Raw genomic sequence first — 21450 nt, 5'->3', positions numbered from 1 at the left:
GAGTTTGTGGGGCGCCTGCAGCAGCAGGGGCCTGTCAACTCTCTCTCTCTGTTGGAATTGCGCATGTCAGAATCAGAGGCCTGTGTATGTGCAATAGTTCCCTCTGCAGGCTGGCTGGTGAATTAAGCCCAGCCCACTGTCTAGCCCATATTTTCAATGTCTATGTCCATAAGATTGGGGTCCAATCCCATTTTCATGCTAGCTGTACTTAGAATCATTCTCTAGAATCATTCTCATAAAATTCCACCCATTTGGGAATTTATTTTAATGTTATTCTGAAGCACTGTTTTGTAAACCATATTCTGTGCTTCCCCTGAACTTCTATTGATCAACTTGACACAGTAACTTGTTACCTCCCTCCCCACCTGCTGAGGTTTAGCAGGTGTTCAGTGAGACAACCTGAGAAAATGGCTCTCGTCTTTTTTTTCCTCGTAACAACTCTCTCTGGAAACTATACCCCCAAAATATCTTGACCTCTAATTGTTACGTTAACTTCTGTAATTCTTTGGAATGACATCGTTGCAGCGAATTTAGTAACAAAGCACTGAATGCCAATATTAAAAAAAGATTTTGTGTGCCAGACCTTGTTTAAACTGTCAAATAGTTTTCCAGATACATCTATCCAAAAACTATCTGAGGATATCCATTTTGAGCATCCCACGTTTTTCATGTCCAAATATTTCTTGCATTTGGAGTATAGGAACATGTGTTGGTCATTCAGCTCTTCGATCCTGTTCTTCCATTCAATTAGATCATGGCTGTAAACTCCATCTATCCACCTTGTTTCCGTATCCCTTAATACCCTTGCTTGGCAAAAATCTATCAATCTAAGTTTTGATGTTATCGGTTGACCTGCTCCCCCCGCTGCCCCCAAATTTCAGTCGCTTTTTGTGGGGGTTCCAAATTTCCACTACGATTTGTGTGGATAAGTGTTTCCTGACATCATCTTTGAACAGCCGAATTCTAATGTTAAGGTTATGCTCATGTGTTCAGAACTCTACCAGAGAAATAGTTTCTCTCTATCTATCCTATCCACTCCATTGATCATTTAAATTAGATAACCCCACATATTTAATATTCAAGGATTGCAAGCCTAGTCTGGATAACTCTACTCATAATTTAACCCTTTTAGCCCTGGTATAATTCTGGTGAATCTGCTTTATTTATGACGTTGATTTATTTATTCTTGGATTAGGAGCCTTCCCTATTTGCTGTTGCTAAGTTGCTAGAAACTGGATTGGTGAACATGCACCGAATTGAGATTCTCTGGAGGCCTTTAACAGGACACCTTTTGGAGGTAAAACTTTTAATTTCTTGTGTTGTTACGGACAAAGGAGGAGCAATAAACTGAAACCCCCAATTCCCTTCCCTCCCTGTCTGTAATCGGTATGGTTTTGGAAAGGGGATTGTGTGTGCATTAACCCTGTTGAAAATGTAGCTGATTTGAAAAATAGGAGCAAGCTTATATGGATTTAAATAGAGGATTATTTATTCACACATTGACCCCAAAAATGTAAACGCCATGTCAACCGCGCTCGCTCGCACACGCTCGTGCTTGCACTTGCGCGCGCACACGCTCGTGCTTGCACATGCTCACACGCACTTGCGCATGCTCGCACGCACACTCGCGTGCACGCACACGTGCGCACGCACACTCGCGCACACACTTGCACTCACACACACTCTCACCCGCGCGTGCACACTCACTCACGTGCGCACACTCACTCGCGCGCACACACACACTCGCGCACACACTCAAGCGCATGCGCGCACACACACATGAGTGCTGTGTGTCTGTGCGTGTGTGTAACATGTTTTGACATCAGACTGGGAGGCTCTTTTAAGATTTATCGCCTTCAGGCTCTTAGAGCTAAAGAGAAGACAACCATTTGCTGCAGCTGTTACCTCTTTGGGTGTTTTCTGCAGATGTTGAGATCTTTCTGGGAGTTCAGAATAAAAGCTTGTTAATTTCAGCTGGTTTTGGCCATATGACCAAGATGAAATTGTCCACCTCGAATGGCTTAGCTGAAAACCCATTCCTGTAGAGTTGGGATGATGGCTGAGTTTTTCATACTGAGGATGAATTGGTTTCTGCTCAGCTCTCATTGTTAGGGTTCCAAATCAGAAACGTGGAGTCTGGCCTTATGTTTTGGGTAGACCCCCATACAACAGGAAGTGTGCGTTGCACAAATAGTATTCATGTTGACACGTCCAGTTCACGGGGGTGCCTCACCCAGAGTGATGCAATTAAAAATAAAAACAGAAAATGCTGGAAAAACTCAGCAGGTCTGGCAGCATCTGTGGAGAGAGAAACAGTGTTAATGTTTCGAGACCAGTTAGGAACTTTCCAGAGTCTGCAGTATGTGTTCAAGTTGCAACCGTCACTTGACACTTTGCAGCCAACTTAACAGTTTTTAAATAAAAGACTCTTCCAGAAACTTCTATCCAGAGACAGGATCCATATTTAAAGTTCTAGATTTGACATGCCTTTACTGGGTATAACAATGAATTTATTGTTCATGAAGTTGCATCAGCGAGTATGAATATTTTTAATTCAGCAAATATTATGCTTCCCACCTGTTGGTTTTAATATTAATTTGATATGTAACAGCAAGTTGATTAGAGTGCCCAGTCCTGATATTTCAGAAAGGTGAATGGAAGAATTCTATTAAAATTAAAATGTCAAATGCTGTTTGCAAATAACACATTTGCACTTTGCCAGGCACTTTCAGAAATAAACTGTTGTGTTTTAAAAAATCGGAAAGAAGAACTATTTACAAGCTTGCAACTAAATGGATTTGAACACAAGAGTTTCCAAATGAAATAATCAAATGAGCATCCCACAAAGAGAATTTGAAAAGTCAGATTTTACCTTCCAGTGAGCATGGTTCCAAGGCAAATTACCTTGGAATTAGTCTCGACTTGGCCAGACAGGCAGTAAGAAAGATATGGAAGAAAATTCAGCACCATTCTAACAGTCTAAGGCACATGTTCAGCTTTAGTTTGGGTTATTGAGAGGGTGTATTAAGCTTCATGTAACCCCCTGTATCTGAGATGGAAAGGCCTGTTGTCATCATTGATAGTTGAGGGGAAAATATTCCTTTTTTTGTCTGCATACAATTTAAAGGCTGCACATAACTATTAAGCGGGAACATCCGTGTTCATAACAGATATAATACCCAAGGGCTTGGTACAGGGCAGAATGTTTTTGTTTTATTATTCTGAAATAGCAAAAATCCTAAACATCTAATAGTCATGAGAGTGTTGCAATGAAGCTTTAGTATAAATCAAAGCATTCATTTAGAAGTGAATATTTCCTTTACACCATTTCCAGGTGGAGCACTTTGAATTATTGATCTTACTGTGTTCTTTGTGTCAACTTCATGCTGTCCCTTTCTGTTTTCCTTCCTATCGCTTCCTCTTGTTGTCTTTCGCAGAAGGTAAGTCCTTCCCCATTATCTAAGCATCCTTGACACAGTTTTTGTCCTGAAGCCTTCAACTTTAGTTATCATCATAAACACATTACCCCCTTTGTTCTACTAACAAATTCCCCCAATTCAGTGTTTTGAATGTATACTGTATTCAAATAATGCTGTGCTGCTGGATAATTTATTCTCGGTGGAGGATATGAATCTGGAAAAGTAACGGAATGAGCTTGACCTTCAAATCTAGGAAGGAAGAACTGAGTGCCTGAATAGGCAGACAGGTTTCAGCCTCTCTTAAACACTGATCTTCAAAGATGCTGAACTCCCTGCTCCCCTAGAATGGGAGCACAATCCTTTGAGGTTGAACTGGGAGTAGTAGCACTGAGCCAAGTTGACAGTAAACCCAACGGGAGTCAATTTCCTTTAGATAGTACTGGGAAGTTGAGATCTCGCAGTATGAGACAAGACTTCATTCTGGTATTTGTTTGTCGAGTTCAATATGTTTCCCAGGACTCCATGGAACGACACTAAGGAGTACTGGATATATCCAGAATTGGAGTAATCTAAATAATTGCAGAATAACAAATATCTAGTAATGCTTTTGTTAAAATAAACCTAAGGGTAAGAAGGAATTTGCATTCAAGCAGCGCCTTTCACATCGACAAGATGTTCCCAAGCACTTCACCTTCAACAAAATGTTGCACAACTTTTGAAATGTAGCCATTGTTATACAGAAAGATGTCACTGTCCATGTGTACACATTGAAATTTTACAAGTAAGAAATAAATGCATTGCCAGATAATCTCTCTGTGGTGTTGGGTGAGGGATGAATGTTGGCCAAGACACTTGGATAACTCCATGCTCTTTTTGAAATTGTGCCATGGAATCTTTCATGTGTGCCTGAATAGGCAGACAGGTTTCAGCCTCTCTTAAACACTGCATCTTCAAAGATGCTGAACTCCCTGCTCCCCTAGAGTGGGAGCACAATCCTTTGAGGTTGAACTGGGAGTAGTAGCACTGAGCCAAGTTGACAGTAAACCCAACGGGAGTCAATTTCCTAATAAAGCAACTTGAAGGTAAAGGAAATCCTCATTTTTCCAAGGAAATGTTAATGCTGAGTACAGAAGACCTAAAGCTTGCGCAGCTAAGCGAAAGAACATTTCAAACTTGCCACAATAAGTGGGATGTTCTTTGAAAATTTGGTTCTGGCCTGATTTTGTTCATGAAGATATAATTGTTAATTTATAAAATTATTTTAATTAAAATTTTTAAAATCCCCTTTTTCTCTGCCACTTATCGCCCCACCCATCTCTCCTCTCCACCTGAGTTCCACATGTTGGCACTTGCATCACAATTCATAGGATAATATTTCAGTGAAAGGATCCACTATGATTTTGCCCTGCCTAATCCAGGTGTGCTAGGAGCAGCCCTCACTGCCACACCAACTCAACACCGATTGTGTAAAGAACCTGGGACCAGGTGTGGCTGAGCTGCTCATTGTATAAACTCACTGAGCAATCTGGGGAGCTCAGAAACAAGCCTCCAAGTGAATCAAACATGCAGATCAATATTTCATTGCAAGTGCTGCAAAATTAATAAACCTCTGTGGGACAATAACTGCTCTTAATTTGAAATTGCATAATTTTGAGTTATTTATACTTCAAAAAATGTTAAGTACTAAATTCCTATTTTGAGTTGTTTACATGGTTTAAAAAATAATGAATTAAACACAGAAATCATCAGAATGCTTTTGTAAAGAACCAAACGTATGGGATCTGAGTGCTCGCATTAAAACTGGGCACATATCACTTGACATTAAAATTAATGAATTCCAGAACCTTTTGTCAGACCGACATTTAAACAGAGCAGATCCCACGAATGATTTCAGTGATATTTCCAAAAAAGGTGGGACCCTGCCCTTTGCAGGAATTCTCCTTTAAGTAAAAGAATGTATAGCTCGGTAATAGAAAGTACCCTGTGATTATGACACACGGGTATTTTCATTCGCTTGAAATATTATGTCGGTGGTCTTTAAAATTATCACCTGCTCTCTGAATAAATTGTATGTTGCATGGGCCTGTTGTAAACGTCATAGCCATGAAGAAACTAAACTGTCATCAATTACTATTTAAATTAGGAACCAATTTCAACGTTTCTGAATAATATGATTTGTGGAACATTGTTCCTTCAGGTCCTAGTTTGTAGGAGGCGCTTTCTTGTTCCTGGGACGTTGTGTGTAGACATACTTAGCTGTATGAGATATGTGAGCTGCTACCTCACGGCGCCAGGGACCTGGGTTTGGTTCCAGCTTTGGGTCACTGTGTGGAGTTTGCACATTCTCTCCGTGACAGCATGGGTCTCCTCTGAGTGCTCTGGTTTCCTCCCACAGTCCAAAGATGTGCTGTTAAGGTGTTTTGGCCATGCTAAATTGCCCCTTAGTATCCAAGATGTTCAGATGAGGTGCATTGGCCATGATCAATGCGTGGGGTTACTTAGTTAGAGCAGGGGATTGGGCCTAGGTAGTCTGTTCTTTCGGAGAGCTGGTGCAGACTTGATGAACTGAATGGCCTCTTCTGCACTGTAGGGATTCTAAGATGTGACACCACTTACAGACTGCATTTATGTTATTACAGCATCGGTGAAAGTGGCATTGCCTTGCCCTGCCACCGTAGTTGTGGCACTCCTGAGTTTCGGAAGTTATCCAGGTTCTTTAGATTTACTAACGAGTCTAACATACTGGGAATTTTTATGCTGACATCAACGTATGGTGGTTGTACAGAACAGTTAGTATATTAGTTGCAGTGTGGTATTTTCACAAGACAAATCTCACTCAGGACTGAAAGTTACAAGGGAGTGCTTTTAATGTATTATTTCTAGTATGTTGTTGATAATCCGTTGATTTAATGAAAAGTTGCTTTTATTTTTAAATGCCATTGATAATCCTAATAGCGCATAACGATTTTTTAAAATGTCATAGGTTCCCTGATAGCAGTAGTGTGCTTGTAGAATTGTGAGGGTGAAGAGTTTGTCATGCAAACTCTTAAACCTTGGATTAATTATATAAATTTCATCTTCCGCTTGTGGTGTGCATTCAAGATTTCAAACTCAGAAACTGGATTTTACTTGTGGATCTGTTTGCATTTTTCTTTTTAAAAATGACGCTAATTTTATCAGTGAGCTAATGGTGTATTCATACTCAGTTTCTTGAAATGTTTGGCTCTTGCTTCATAGTTCAGTGTTTTCTTTTTGTATTTGGTTCACAGGTGTGTCAGCACCCAAACGCCAGGATGCGGGAGATGGGAGCAGAAGCCGTGACCGCTTTGATAAAAGCTGGATTGTCTTTTAAACATGATCCTCCGCTGTCACAAAATCAGGTTAGGTAATCAAGGGGAAGAATGAGCAGGAATAGACTTTACAGCCCATTCACTCGGATGCTGCCATTGACCAGAGTAAGAGTTTTAACAACACCAGGTTAAAGTCCAACAGGTTTATTTGGTAGCAAACGCCATTAGCTTTCGGAGCGCTGCTCCTTCGTCAGATGGAGTGGAAATCTGCAGATTTCCATTGACCAGAGGACATAAGAAATGTCTTTTTCCCGAGGCCCAATGGCAACCTAGCGTGCACTCGTGTTGCCCTTGTTACATTTCTTATATATGGAAGAATGGGGTTCCAATCAGGCCGCCCTCCTTAACTGATCCCAGAACAAATCCATTCCCATTGGAAATTTGTCATTTCAGCCAAATGTAATGAAGTAGCACAGGTTGCAGTTGGAACACCATCACTGACTTGAGTGGTTATGAGACCTAGGGCAGATTGCGAAGGGTCCTTGCTGTGATCAGCCCTTTTACCTACAATGCATCATTAGCTTCAAAACTGCAGCTCGCTAATCTTACATGGTTTTGTGATGATTTTTGAACATTCTTTGCCTGCAGGAGTAATTTTTGCACAAATGTCTGTGGCAAATGGCCAAAGCTTACTTTCGATTTGCTGAGCAAAACCATTTAAGGTACACATGTACAAAATTAAAGCTGTTTCTGTGACCCATAAATTTTGCCTTATTTGAACTTAGTTGGTTTATAACCAGCTTAAACTCGGTGAAGGAATATTTTCCAACATTAACTCACTCATTCAAAGCATCAATTTTACTGCAAATCTGGAAATTTGTAGCAGATGATTAGCGCGTTGCAATTCTGTCTAAGTTGAGCGATGGAATTTTAACACATGAACAGCTCAGATTTATATAGGTATTGACATCCTTGGTTTGGATCATTTGGTTAATGCAGCATGCGACTGAACCATGCAAAACACTGGATCCCAAGTGAAGTCAAGAACAGCCTTAGCTGTGATTCTTTCTGCAGCAAAATAGCCGGGCAACAGTCGTTGGACTTTTGGTTGAGAAGACACCAAAGGATACCCAACCTTCATGGACCTGTACGTCTGCATGGGTCACTACCTTCAGGGGTTAACGTACTGAACAAGACTTTTCATTTTTCTTTAAGTTTAAAATACGCTGTCTAATCTTTTGTTTTTGACCAGGGTATCTTTGTTATTGAAGTGTAGATAGTGAGAAATTGTTGAATTTCTGAAGTCCTAAATTCATTGTCCATAGATTCTGTATTAATAGTTGTTTGGTCGTACAGAACTTTAATATTGCCAAAGCTTTTATCTTGCGCTCATCAGGACAAATACAGGAATGGCAAATTTCAAACACATTCTCCTGCAATATAAATTCCTGTGATTGTTTGAAATTTGACACTCTTGCATTTGTCCTGATGAGTGCAAGACAGAAAAATTCAGCAACATGTCTCTTTGCAGTATTATTCCGATTCCATTTTTTTCTATAATTCGCATTAGTAATTGCGTTCCTTGACAAGGTCTTATTTCTCGGTGGCCTTTGGGCTTTGTTTCCTCTGAATTTCTTTTTGCATTTCTACACAGAGGCTGCAGTTGCTGTTGCTTAACCCACTGAAGGAGTTGTCCAATATTGTGCACCCTGACATCCGACAGAAACAATTGGAGTGCGTGCTTCAGATCCTGCAGAATGAAGGAGACAGCCTGGGTCCCGGCTGGCCGTTGGTGCTCGGAGTCATAGAAGCAATCCGAAATGACCAAGGGTCAGTAGGAGCTGTTCTTTTCCTTTCCAGTTGTCTCTGTCCTTTCACATGCGATAGCTGAGATCTGCATCAGCATTTCCACCCATTACAAATTGTTATTTGAATTGCCCTGGCTCTTTTTCGCGCCATTGTATGATCATGGAGAGGCAATATAGACTTAATGGCACAGTTCTAGAGAGTGTGGCCCACTGTTCTAGATTGACCTGAGGGCTGCAGGTCCATCGACCTTTGAAGATAGCAGGACTTGAGTTTTTAAGAAAAGGATATGGGACCTTGGGCTTCATAAATAAAGGTATTGAGTAAAAAAGCAGGGAAATAAGGCTGAACCTTCTATAAAGTTTTGGTTAAGGCCCACACTGAGTATTGCATCCAGTTCTGATCACCGCACTTTAGGAAGGATGTGAAGATCTTTGAGAGGGTGCAGAGGAGATTTACCAGGCTGGTTCCAGGAATGAAGGGATTTTAGCCACTTGGTTAGTTTGGAAAAGCTGTGGTTGTCCTCCTTGGAGCAAAAGCAATTGAGGGAAGATTTGGAAGTGTACAAAATTATGACAGGTTTGGATATGGCTGACAAGGAAAATTGGTCCCATTAGCTGATTGTACAAGGACCAGAGGGCCCAGATTTAAGATTTTGGACAAGAGATACAGGGATAATGTGAGTAAGAACTGTTTTATGCAGCAGGTGGTAATGTCCTGATAATTGCTGTCCACGAGGAAGTGGAAACAATTAATGATTTCAGAACAAAATTGGATGCTCACTTGGGGAAGTAAACTTTCAGGGCAAGGGGAATGAGCAAGGGAGTGGGAACAACTGGATTCCACCATGGGGCGGCACGGCTTACATGGCCTGGGTCCCAGGTTCAATTCCGACCTCTGGTCACTCCCTGTGGAGTTTGCACATTCTCCCTGTGTCTGTGTGGGTTTCCTCTGGGTGCTCCGGTTTCCCCCCTCAGGCCAAAGATGTGCGGGTCAGGTTGATTGGCCATGCCAAATTGACCCTAGTGTCAGGGGGATTAGCAGGGTAAATGTGTGGGTTTACGGGAATAGGGCTCAGTTGGGATTGTGGTTGGTACAGACTCGATGGGACGAATGGCCTCCTTCTGTACTGTAGAGCGTAGCGATTCTATGGCTAGCATGGATTCTATATGCTGTATTAGCTCGGTTGGCTGGACGGCATTTGATTTGATTTATTATTGTCACATGTATTAGTAGACAGTGAAAAGTATTGTTTCTTGCGCGCTATACAGGCAAAGCATACTGTTCATAGAGAAGGAAACGAGAGAGTGCAGGATGATAGAAAAAGATGGAATTGGAGGATATGCTGGCCACAGCTTACAAAAAGTCGCCATGCTCCAGCGCCATCTTCAGTTTTGGTTTGTGAAACAGTTTTTAAGTAAAGGATATGGGCCCTTGTGCTTCATAAATAGAGGTATTGAGTACAAAAGCAAGAAAATTAGGCTGAACCTTTATACGGTTTTGGTTAAGATCCAAATTGAGTTTTGCATCAAGATACAGAGTGATGTCAACAGTGTGGATTCAATTCGCGTACCGGCTGCGGTTATTCATAAGGCCCGTCTTCTCAGCCTTGTCCCTTGCCTGAGGTGTGGTGATCCTCAGGTTAAATCGCCACCAGTCAGCTCTCCCCCTCAAAGGAGAGAGCAGCCTATGGTCATCCGGGACTATAGCAACTTTACCTTTACTCCTGTAAAGCACCTTCAGACATTTCACTACATTAAAGATGGTATATATAAATGCAAGTTGTTCTTGGAAAAGCTCCAGAAGCTGTAACTAACTCCTATTTTATTTCTGATGCCAAAACCTGGCACTTTCTTAACATATCAGGAGACTGATTTATTACTTTCTGATCCATAAGCACTGCCTCTAGAGGGTGCAGATGTAATTAAGGTGCAAATTTAATTAGGATAGGATTTTAATCCTTGGATTTTATTGTCATTTAAATACTTTCCTCCGGTAACAAAATGATTTCATTTGGATAATGGATGGCTTGCTTTCTCTTGGCAGAGAATCTCTAATCCGCACAGCCTTCCAGTGCTTGCAGTTGGTGGTGACTGACTTTCTTCCCACCATGCCCAGCACCTGCCTTCAGATTGTTGTGGATGTAGCTGGCAGTTTTGGGCTTCAGAATCAGGAGCTGAATATCAGTCTGACGTCAATAGGGCTTTTGGTAAGTTGTTGTCATCAATATGAACTTCATCCTTCAACCTAACTGCAGATTGCACCCCATAGTACGTGGTCAATGCATCTGGCATTTTAAAGGCCGGCGTAGGGGAAGAGTGACAAGGATTTGTTCGTGGGCGGGGGTGTGTTAGATTGGGGAGAGGATGCTTATGTCGAACATAAATGCCAGTCCAGTTGGGCAGAAAGGCTTGTTTCTTGATATAAACACTTTGGAACACTTTTCTAGTGTAGCATTCCAACCTTTCAGTCCTGAATTTTAGTGCAGCTAAAATGGAGTCAAAGTCATTGCTAACGCTTCAATGAGATTGGGTTTGACCCCACAGCGTAAGATTGTCTATAATCAAAGAGAATGGATGGTTGGGAGTTAGAAAGTTAAGCTCTTGTGCAATGAGAGAATTGCTATTTTGAGATTGTCCAATTTGCCTCACAGTGTATCTTAAATCTAAAATAAAAACAAAATCCTACAGATCCAAAATAAAAACAGCAAGCTTTGGAAAAACTGAGCCGGTCTGGCAGCATGTGTGCCAAGAGAAGCAGAATTAATGTTTCAAGTCCAATATGACTCTTCTTCTGACAAAGAGCCATATCGGACTCAAACCGTTATTTCTTAAATCCAGTTAGGATTAGCCTATCTCTGACTTTGGGTGAATGTACCAAAAGCAGAATGAGCTTCCAGTCCCCAGCACTGAGATTCATTTTTACTTGAGTATTAAACTATTCATTTTTAAAACAATAATTGCAGAGATAACTTGCTGTTAATGATGCTAAGCCATACCTTTTAAGAAGGGGTGATTGTTTTATTCTTTTCCTAGTAATGTCGGAATCTAGTAAATGTCTGATCTAATGATTACAATTTAACATTTAATCACTTGTGTTGCACTTGGTTGAAGTCTCAAGAACTTGGTGATTCTTGTTGCCTTTGGTAGCCAGGAACTGTTAATGTGATCAAGGTTCAGCTGAGATTCACCTACATCGTGCATTTTGTTGGTGCCCATTTCTATATCTGGGCTATAGCTGCTGTTCCATCTCAAACAAATCTACTGAAAAGATAAAGATTTAATTTTAGCTAACTTTTTTAAAAGGATGTGGCTTATTTAATGCCTACCTTAGAATCATAGAATCCCTACAGTACAGACGGAGGCCATTCGGCACATTGAGTCTGTACTGACCACAATCCCACCCAGGCCCTGTTCCTGTAACTCCACACATTTACTCTGCTAATCCCCCTGACACCAGAGTCAATTTAGCATGGCCAATCAACCTAACTCTCTCATCTTTAGACTGTGGGAGGAAACCGGAGCACCTGGAGGAAACCCACACAGACATGGGGAGAAAGTGCAAACTCCACACAGACAGTGACCTGGGTCCCTGGCACTGAGAGGTAGCAATGCTAACTACTGTGCCATCATGCCACCTTTAACCTTCTGTTAATAACTTAGAGCATTGATCTATTACAAGAAGAACTGCGAATTAACTAGATTTTTTGTTTCTGATCTACAATAATTGTTTCCATGTTGGGATTATTATACATTTAAAATTATTTATATTTCATATATATCCTAAAGAAGAAACATTGTTCAACAACAATCCATGTTCAGTTTGTTTTAGCTTTCATCACTACTGGAGTTTTCCTTTACAATTTTACTATGTAGAATTTCAGTAGGTCTCCAACGAGCAGGAGGAGCTAAGTGCATAATTTACTCTTTCAGCCTTTCTCTATCTTTGTAACATCCTTTTTTGTGTTTTCCCACCAGTGGAACATTTCAGACTATTTTTTCCAACGAGGAGAGACCATCGAGAAAGAACTCAACAAGGAAGAAGCTTTACTGCAGAAACAGGCAGAGGAAAAGGGAGTCCCTCTAAACCGGCCGTTTCACCCTGCTCCACCATTTGACTGTCTCTGGCTGTGCCTTTACTCAAAGCTGGGAGAACTGTGTGTGGATCCAAGGCCGGCTGTGCGAAAGAGCGGAGGACAGACCTTGTTCTCGACCGTTGGTGCACATGGAACTTTATTGCAACATGCGACCTGGCATACAGTGTTGTGGAAGGTACTGAAAAAGCCAGAAAGCAACCATTTGTACTTCATAATATCGCACGGTGGCACAATGGTTAGCACTGCTCTCTCACACTGCCAGGGACCCAGGTTCAATTCCCGGCTTGGGTCACTGTCTGTGTGGAGTTTGCACGTTCTCCTTGTGTCTGCGTGGGTTTCCTCCGGTTTCCTCCCACAGTCCGAAAGACATGCTAAATTCTCCCTCGGTGTACCCGAACAGGCGCCAGAGTGTGGCAACTCAGGGATTTTCACAGTAACTTCATTGCGGTGTTAATGTAAGCTTACTTCTGACACTAGTAAATACTTAAACTGGGGCAGAAATCTGCTGTCCTTACCTGGTCTGGCCTACATGTGACTCCAGGGCCACAGCAATGTGGTTGACTCTCAACTGCCCCAGGCAACTAGGGATGGGCAATAAATGTTGACCAGCCAGCGATGCCCATGTCCCACAAATGAATAAAACAAGCAGATGACACCTTCACCTCAAGGGTTCTAGCTGACTAACAATTTCACACCTGTGCCTCAGACTTTCCTTCTCTCAGTTTCATAATTTGTTCTCTCTTTTATGACTGTTTTCCCTCCTTGCCAAGCTACTTCATAACAGGGTACTATGAATATTCCCTACTCTGCTCTATAAATTTGACCCTCTGCTTCTCTCCCTGGTCATTGGAATACTGTCCACTTGGAGCTGCTACTTGACATTGCTGCCCTTCAGTTCACACCCCCATGAATCCTGTTGGATGCTCCCTGCCTCTTTCACTGGCCCTGCTCAATGTCCCCACTGTTGTTTAAACTTCAGGCCAGTGACACTCCTTTGGGGTTAGTCTGTTTGCTAGGTAAGATTTTGATAGATTTGTATATGTTAAGCACTGGGTGTTGTCACGAGAACATTCTATAAAAATTAAATTAAAATGCCTACTGAATGTTCTAAACTGAGATTTGGACTGAATTCTAAACAGTTAGTGCTGATTTGATGCCTAATATTTTAGGTTGAAAGCATAAAATTCAAGAGGCAGAGAATGGAACTTCCAAATCTTTGTTTTGTATAGAAATCTGAAGCAAAACATTTCAACTTCTAATTTCATTGCATTCTCCTGCATTCAAAGTTTCCTGGACTTTTTATCTTTAATGCAATGCACTCTAACACACTCTCAGTTCTGTTGCCTCAGACTCAAATTCTAGCCTCAGTTTCTATCTCATCCATTTCGGGAGCGCAGTGGTCAGCACTACTGCCTTATAGCGCCAGGGACCTGGGTTCGATTCTAGCCTTTGGGTGACTGTGTGGAGTTTGCACGTTCTCCCCGTGTCTGGGTTTCCTCCAGGTGTTCCAGTCTCCTCCTACAGATGTGTAGATTAAGTGGATTAGCCAAGGTAAATGTGCGGGGTTAGGGCAGGGGCCAGGCTAAAATGCTTTTTTGAAGTGTTGGTGCAGCCTCAATGGACCAATTGGCCGCCTCCTGTGCTGTAGGGATTTTATGTGCAGCAGAGCTTCGGTGGCTCCTTCAACTCCTCCCCCAGCCTCGCCACTTCACCCCCAAACCTTGTCTGGTCTCCTTCCACCAAAGTCCTCTGGTGTGTAGACACCTTATTTTGCTGTAACTTCAAATTGTAAATTGGTAAAGGAACATCTGTGAGAGGCATGGGGCTGGTGGGGAGTGTTGGAGAAAGAGGAGGTAAAAAAAATTAAAGAATTTTCAGGGTAAAAACAAGACCCAGAGTGATTTAAAGAAAAACTCAGAAGCAAAGAGAGATACAGAGTTGAGATTATAAGCATGTGTGAAATCCATACATTGAGAGAAAACAGTTAATTAAATATAAAGACAAATCATAATATAGAATGATTGCAGTACAGGAGTACATTTGCTCTTCACGTCCATGCCAGCTCCCTACAAGAGGAACTCATCAATCCCACTCTGTCTTTCTACAAAGCTCTCTGAATTATTTTCTCTTCAAATAATTATCCAGTTCTCTTTTGAAGGCCTTAACTGAATCTACCTTCACCATCCTCTCAGGCAGTATATTCCAGATCTTAACCACTCATTTGTAAAATATAAAGTTAGTTCTACTCTCGACTCCATCCAATGATTGGCATTTTTCCATCTGCAAGAGATGATGGGAATGCAGCGTCAGAACTCTGAGAAATCTGACAAGATCATCTGCACTTCTTTTGACAGCTAAAGAATTCTAGAAAGTCAAAGTCTGCGACAAGTGTCACACGTAGTAGTGGTGCACGATGATCTCTCTGACACCTTGTTTTCTGTGCTCATCTCTTCTTTGAAGCTTCTGCAGCCACATCTCATGGTGGTGATTCCTGCCTGCAGCTAGCGTTGTAAAAACCTGCCGTCCTTACCTGGTCTGGCCTACATGTGACTCCCATCAATGTGGTTAACTCTTATGGGCATAGGAAATAAATGCTGATCTTGCCAGATTCTGTCCTTGGTCCCTGTGGGACATTCTCTCCAGCATTGCAATAATTTCCCTAATCAATTAAACCATCCCTTCTTTCTGTCCTTCCCTCTCTTTCTTGAACAGCTTTTATCCAGGTATATTTAGTAATGCTATTCCTTTATAATGCAGTCTCTGTTAATCAGCTGGTGTTCCAGCTGTCAGTGAACCCAAGTGGATGCTCTCCACTAGTCCTGAGAGTTGGGCTCTGGCTTTGTTAGTGTCAGACCCGTAAACGCGGTCATAATGAGGATATCCATATACAAAATTAGCATACATTCAAACAATCCAACCATCAAATGCATCAGAGAGATATTTTGGGTTTGGAAGTATACTCTGGAAATGTTATCATATGGGGAAAAGGATTAATTCATAAAACGTGGCAATCTATATTTCACCCTCAAACAATGAAATAAGCGATGCTCTAATTTAAAGAAAATAATAATTTTGAATTTGCTTTGGAAGAAAATTTGATTTCAGCTCCAGCAAAATTGAGTGCATTTGGAAAAGGATTTGCTATGTTCAGCACCTAGTATGAGTTCCCATTGTCAATATGAGTAATATTTATCTATAGGTATAGTTTGAAATGGCATTTCTTGCATTGATTTCATTCTGATAGCAGATATTTGTACTTGAATCCTGTTTATTCTCTGTTCACATTAGGTTTTATTTCCCTTGTTGGGCCGGGTTAGAGAATCATCCACCACGGCCGACAAAGAGAAGATTGAGTCTGGTGGTGGAAATATCCTTATTCATCATTCTAGAGATACAGCAGAGAAGCAATGGGCAGAGACGTGGGTTTTAACATTGGCTGGAGTGGCTAGAATCTTTAACACCAGGAGATACTTACTACAGTCTCTAGGTAATGTCTTTTTCCCCATTAAATACTTGGCCATTTATTTTTGGTGTTGTGCAGATGACCGCTTAAAACCTTGGTACCTCTGTTACGAACATCTATTTTGATTTGTTACAGGGGACTTTTCGAAAGCATGGGATGTGTTGTTGGATCATATCCAATCAGCTGCACTGAGCAAGAACAGCGAAGTGTCACTGGCAGCTCTAAAGAGTTGTCAGGAAATTTTGCAGATTGTGACCCCTGTAAAAGAATGCGACAAGCCAGAAGGTCTTTCTGGGGTTAATATGCCGGTTTTTGTGGGACCGCTAATTCCGCCAGGGCCACCTAAAGTCTTGTCCAGGACAGATTCACTGGGCGATAGGCTAGGAAGATACAATGGAACTGAAGTGAATGCAGCAGCAGATGAGATTGAGGATTCTGCCTTATGGTGGGCTGCCTGGAACACCTGGTACAAGATAGGTTCGGAGAGCACAAAGCCACCAACCACCTGTGACAAGTTGTTCTTTATTCCAAGTCAGCCGTTCCTCACAGCACTTGTGCAGATCTTCCCAGCTCTGTACCAGCATATCAAGTCAGGCTTCAGCATGGAGGACCTGAAGAAGTTGGGTGTAATACTGCATGGTGCTGTCTCAGTTCCAATCAGCTCTGATGCCTCGCCATTCATTCTTCCATCATACACTGAAGCAGTACTGACTAGTCTACAAGAAGCTGTGCTGATAGCTTTGGATGTCCTGCAGAAGGTATTAAGATTTTACATACAATACAAAATTGTCATACTATTAAGGAGAGGGATAGGGAGCTAAAACACAAGTTGTAAATCTGATGCACAAAGATATTTCTCGCACACGAGTATCTATACCATACATCAGTAAATGAGCAAGGTTATACAAAGGCAAAACTTAAATGGGCTGTTTTGACGGGAACGTGGCTGATCCATTAAGGCTTCAGCAGTTGGAAATACTTCAGTTTAAAGATGTAGTCAGTTCTTCACTAATGTCCAAGTAGTGGAACCATTTGCAATGAGTGCAGATTAGACATTTCACAAATCAAAATAATGAGCATAATTATTTGTATAGATTTTGCATATTACTGCATTGTTGTTGATGTACAATGAATCCAAGTAGCTCAAGGGAATGGTTACATTCCCTTCCGTTATTATTATGTAATGTGGAACTTGGTGACTTTAGATATGTTACTGATAATGTATATCAGTACACATGTTTTAATGATTTTCACTTGATCAGACCATTTGGTAAAAGGAAACAATCTTATCTCCATTGGGGTGATTCCATTCAGAGACATCTGCTGTATATGGCAGGACATTAGCCATGGACCCAGAGTCGGTAAATTAAGATAAAAGAGAACTTTGTGCTAATGTGCAAGTCTCCAATTTCATTATGAATGGACAAAAGTCGAGTTAGTATGAATCTTGGGCATCATTAGCTATTTTCTTGCTGTTTGTAAAGTGCAAATGTTTAAATTTTCAATTTGATTCATTGCAATTTGTTGAGAATTAACCAACGTAAGCAGTTAGGGCCTGATTTTAACTCTTAAGTGAACGGTTTTGAATGGGTTAAAATCAGACTCTGGTTTTTTCCAGTTGATCAAGAAATATTGGAGGAAGGGGGGATCAGAATATTGAATTCGATCAGCCATGATCAAGATGAATGGTGGAGCAGGCTCAAAGGGCCGAATGGCCTACTCCTGCTTCTAGTTTCTGTGTTTCTAAAGTTCCACGACAGTAAAGTGTAGGGTTGAAAAATAGATTTTAAAAATTAATATTATGTTTAAATGTTCATTTGTAAAAAGTAGATATGTTAACACGGCAACCAAAATTTCAAGTCATTCATATATTGGGCATGTTAATGTGCAATGCTCAGGTTACCAGTCTGAATTATACATTGTATTCTGGCACATATTGAATAAAGAATCTCAAACCTTTAAACTGCACTCTTTCTAGAACTTTAAATTGATCTGATCTTCACTCAGTATCTCTCACACGTACTACCACCAGATTATAATGACCATGGCAGGGGAACACTGACCAGATCTGTCTTCATCCAACAGTCCCAGTATGGGCAGTTATATCAGAATCAAATCCCAACTCGGGTGAATTATTAGAGAGGGTGAAGGTCATAGCTTATTCGGGGAATGATAGTGTTTAAGGGCGGCACGGTGGCTTAGTGGTTAGCACTGCTGCCTCACAGTGCCAGGGACACAGGTTCGATTCCCGACTTGGGTCACTGTCTGTGTGGAGTCTGCACGTTCACCCCGTGTCTGCGTGGGTTTCCTCCGGGTGCTCTGGTTTCCTCTCACACTCCGAAAGACATGTTGGTTAGGTGCATTGGCCATGCTAAATTCTCCCTCAGTGAACCCGAACAGGCACCGGAGTGTGGCGACTAGGGGATTTACACAGTAACTTCATTGCTTGTGACACTAATAAATAAACTTAAACTTTTTTTTCTATGCTGAAAATGCTACCATCAGCCTGATAGTTCCTGAAGTGGGGAGGAGAAAGTCAATCAAGGGGGGTTCCTGTCCACTGTTCTCTGCTAGAAATCTATTTCTGGACATTCTTGAGGGCAGGAGAATTGATAGAAAAAGGAAGAGGCTAAAAAAAAGTTGAAGTTTATTTATTAGTCACAAGTAAGGCTTACATTAACCTTGCAATGAAGTTACTATGAAATTCCCCGAGTCGCTACACTCCAAAGCCTATTCGGGTCAATACACCTAACCAGCACGTCTTTCAGACTGGGGGGAAACTGGAGCACCCGAAGGAAACCCACGCAGACTCAGGGAGAATGTGCAGACCCTAAACAGACAGTGACCCACGTCAGGAATCGAACCCGGGTCCCTGGCGCTGAGAGGCAGCAGTGCTAACCACTGTGCCACCCTGCCGCAACCACCTGTATTATATTTAGGTTTTGGAAAAGTAAAACCCAATTTCTTGTCTTTAATTCAGAAATATTTAAATACTGGTGTAACTTAAGTGAGAGGTGTGCTGTTTGGTGTTGCATGTGTCAGCTTTTAAACATCACTCTTTAATTGTGCCTAATTTGTAAATCCATGCCTTGAAAAGGGAGGTTTAAAATTGAAGCAAAATTTTGTGGATGTTGGAAATCTGAAATAGAAACAGAAAATGCTCTGTATTCTCCCTGTGCTAAAAGGAGAAGGTAAGTTGGAGATGGTGGAATGCTTTTATTGTAAATTTAATCAGGTGGAGTCGTACGTGGAGATTTGAAATGGAAGAAGTTAGACATAGAGGAAAGAAATGTTCACTTTTTAAAAATTGAGTATTTCTGTCAGTTGTGGAGAGAGAAGGAACCTTCCTGAATGTTAACCATTTAAATGCCATATATTTGTTGAACCTTAAATATATATATATATATTTGGCATTAGTGATAAAATTTACAATTAACCAATAAAGCAGGTTTTAACAACATAGTCTCACCTGCACGGTTTCACTGTTAACTGAGGACAGTAAATAAGATTTCTCTGGTGTGTGTGATCATTTACTGGCTCCAACAAAATTATTTCATCCAGGTAAAATACTTCAGGTTAGAGTTACAAGTCTGCCATTTTTTTATTAGTTGGGCACTATAGGAAGCCATTTTTTAAAAAAACTCCAGAGAGAGTACAGAGCAACTCATTGGGGAGGAGTAAAGAAGGAATATTACTTCATTTGTGCCAGCAGTATTCATGAGGTAAGAATTACTATCCATGAGAACACATGAATAATCCTGAAAATGCTGGAAAGACTCAGCAAGTCTGACAGCATCAGAGAGAAACAGAATTAATGTTTCGAATCTGTTTGACTCTTCAACAGATAAATCCTCTGAATAATCCTGAGCCAGTTTTCTAATTTAGTCAAGAGTTAGTAAAGTTGTTGTCACTGAACAAACACAGACTGATACAAAAAATATAATTTATTGTCTGTATAACGTTTTGCAAACTCTTTGTTAAATGTTGGCTCTGTTAATTCTGAATGACACTTGCCTATTAATTTGATTTATAATTCAGAGGCCTAGAGTAGTAGTCCATGGGCAGGAGTTCAAACCTCACCAGGTTGAAAATTTAATTTGTTTTTAAAACAACTGATAGTGAAATTGACCATGAAGTTGTTATAAAGTTGGTATAAACTTCCAACTGGTTCGCTAATATCATTTAGTGAAGGAAACCTGTTATTATTAACCCATCAATTTATGATTCCAATCCCACACCAATGTGGTCAACCTGTAACTACTTTCTGATGTTGCCTAGCAAGCCATTCAGTTGTATCAAATGGCCACAATGCATACCGCATGAACTTCAGCTATTCAAAAAGCCCCCTTCCCTGTCCTTCCTGGCAGCTAGGGTTAGGCAACAATACCTGAAGCTTTGCCCGCAATGCCCAAGTCCCAGGAATGTTTTTTTTTTAAACTTAAGACATAATTTTAAAAGCACACATGATATGTTGGACTGAATTTCTGTTGGCATCTTACTAACTTGTTTCTCTCCCCGTTTAGGCAATTTGCGTAGGACCGGAAGACATGCAGATCATGTATCCAGCAATCTTTGACCAGTTGCTCTCATTTGTGGAATTCTCCTGCAAGGCACCAACCTATGGAAAATTAGAAACAAAAAATATAGCAAATGCAAAATTTAATCAGGTAATTGCGCAAATTCTTCTCTTCAAACAGTAAGCTAATCATTTATAATTAGAAACACAATATCATGGTAACTCAGAAAGCACAGCCACACAAATACATTGCTGTGATTATAAGAAAGAAATTCTCTGGAATGTATTTTTACTCTACCGTATGAAGCACTTGGCCTTAGCAGCTACATTTATTGTGCCTATTGTTTTGAATCAGGCATGCTTGAGCCTGAAGATGGCTTTATATCATAAGTTTTCAAAGCTAACAAGATAGAAGGGAAGGAAGCTCATAACAGTTTTTCTTAAACCTCCAATGAGCTAGTAGATATATGTGGCGTGTCGTTAAGTACTAAACTGTGCAGGCCAGGAATTTCTCAGTTGTGGCACTCATTTTTTGCTGAGTTGGCTGGTCTCAGCTGAGGCGATTGGAGAGCGTAATTAATTTTGGGTTAGGCAGGGGTGAACTGGCCAAATGTTAGACTTGGGGACACTCAGGCGACACCCATAATTGAAAAGTGCAACTGTGTGGACATTAGGTGGGATCTGAAGTGTCGTAATGCCCTTGGCTAAATAAACTGCGACATACTCTGTTTAGGCTTACATAAAAAGAATGTTCAGCTGGTTGAGTTACTTGGGTCGGTGCCTACACCTTTGAAATAGTGCTGTAGCAAAAATCATTGCAAGAAGAGAAAATAAATTAAATAGTATGGACTGTGAAGGTG

General features: G+C 41.0%; 1 protein-coding gene and 1 long non-coding RNA gene across 6 annotated transcripts in view; one reads left to right on the top strand and one right to left on the bottom strand.

The window, feature by feature from the left end:
* Nucleotides 1–21450, top strand: part of mon2 (MON2 homolog, regulator of endosome-to-Golgi trafficking) — a 143167-nt gene that overhangs the window by 100423 nt on the left and 21294 nt on the right. For all 4 annotated transcript variants that reach the window (XR_013498715.1, XM_078219693.1, XM_078219692.1 and 1 more), the window contains 8 exons: nucleotides 1196–1297; nucleotides 6689–6799; nucleotides 8364–8539; nucleotides 10562–10724; nucleotides 12493–12786; nucleotides 15900–16098; nucleotides 16210–16832; nucleotides 20598–20741. Coding sequence is in view for 3 of the 4 variants with exons in the window: in XM_078219693.1 (XP_078075819.1) it covers nucleotides 1196–1297; nucleotides 6689–6799; nucleotides 8364–8539; nucleotides 10562–10724; nucleotides 12493–12786; nucleotides 15900–16098; nucleotides 16210–16832; nucleotides 20598–20741 (1812 nt within the window). In the remaining variant the exon portion in view is untranslated. The remainder of the gene's footprint in view (nucleotides 1–1195; nucleotides 1298–6688; nucleotides 6800–8363; nucleotides 8540–10561; nucleotides 10725–12492; nucleotides 12787–15899; nucleotides 16099–16209; nucleotides 16833–20597; nucleotides 20742–21450) is intronic.
* LOC144498496 (uncharacterized) overlaps nucleotides 1469–21450 on the bottom strand; it is an 81631-nt gene continuing 61649 nt past the window's right edge. The window contains exons 2-3 of one of the 2 annotated variants that reach the window (XR_013498717.1): nucleotides 20578–20692; nucleotides 1469–2298 (exon numbers count right to left, since the gene is read on the bottom strand). This is a non-coding gene — a long non-coding RNA (uncharacterized LOC144498496). Of the gene's footprint in view, nucleotides 2299–14538; nucleotides 16824–20577; nucleotides 20693–21450 lie in introns of those variants that run through there. The other variant, XR_013498716.1, reaches the window with a different exon arrangement.

The sequence above is a fragment of the Mustelus asterias genome, chromosome 9 (assembly GCF_964213995.1).
Source record: "Mustelus asterias chromosome 9, sMusAst1.hap1.1, whole genome shotgun sequence".
Lineage (NCBI taxonomy): Eukaryota > Metazoa > Chordata > Chondrichthyes > Carcharhiniformes > Triakidae > Mustelus > Mustelus asterias.
The sequence above is the reverse complement of the archived record's forward strand: the minus strand, read 5'-3'. Positions and strand labels throughout refer to the sequence as shown.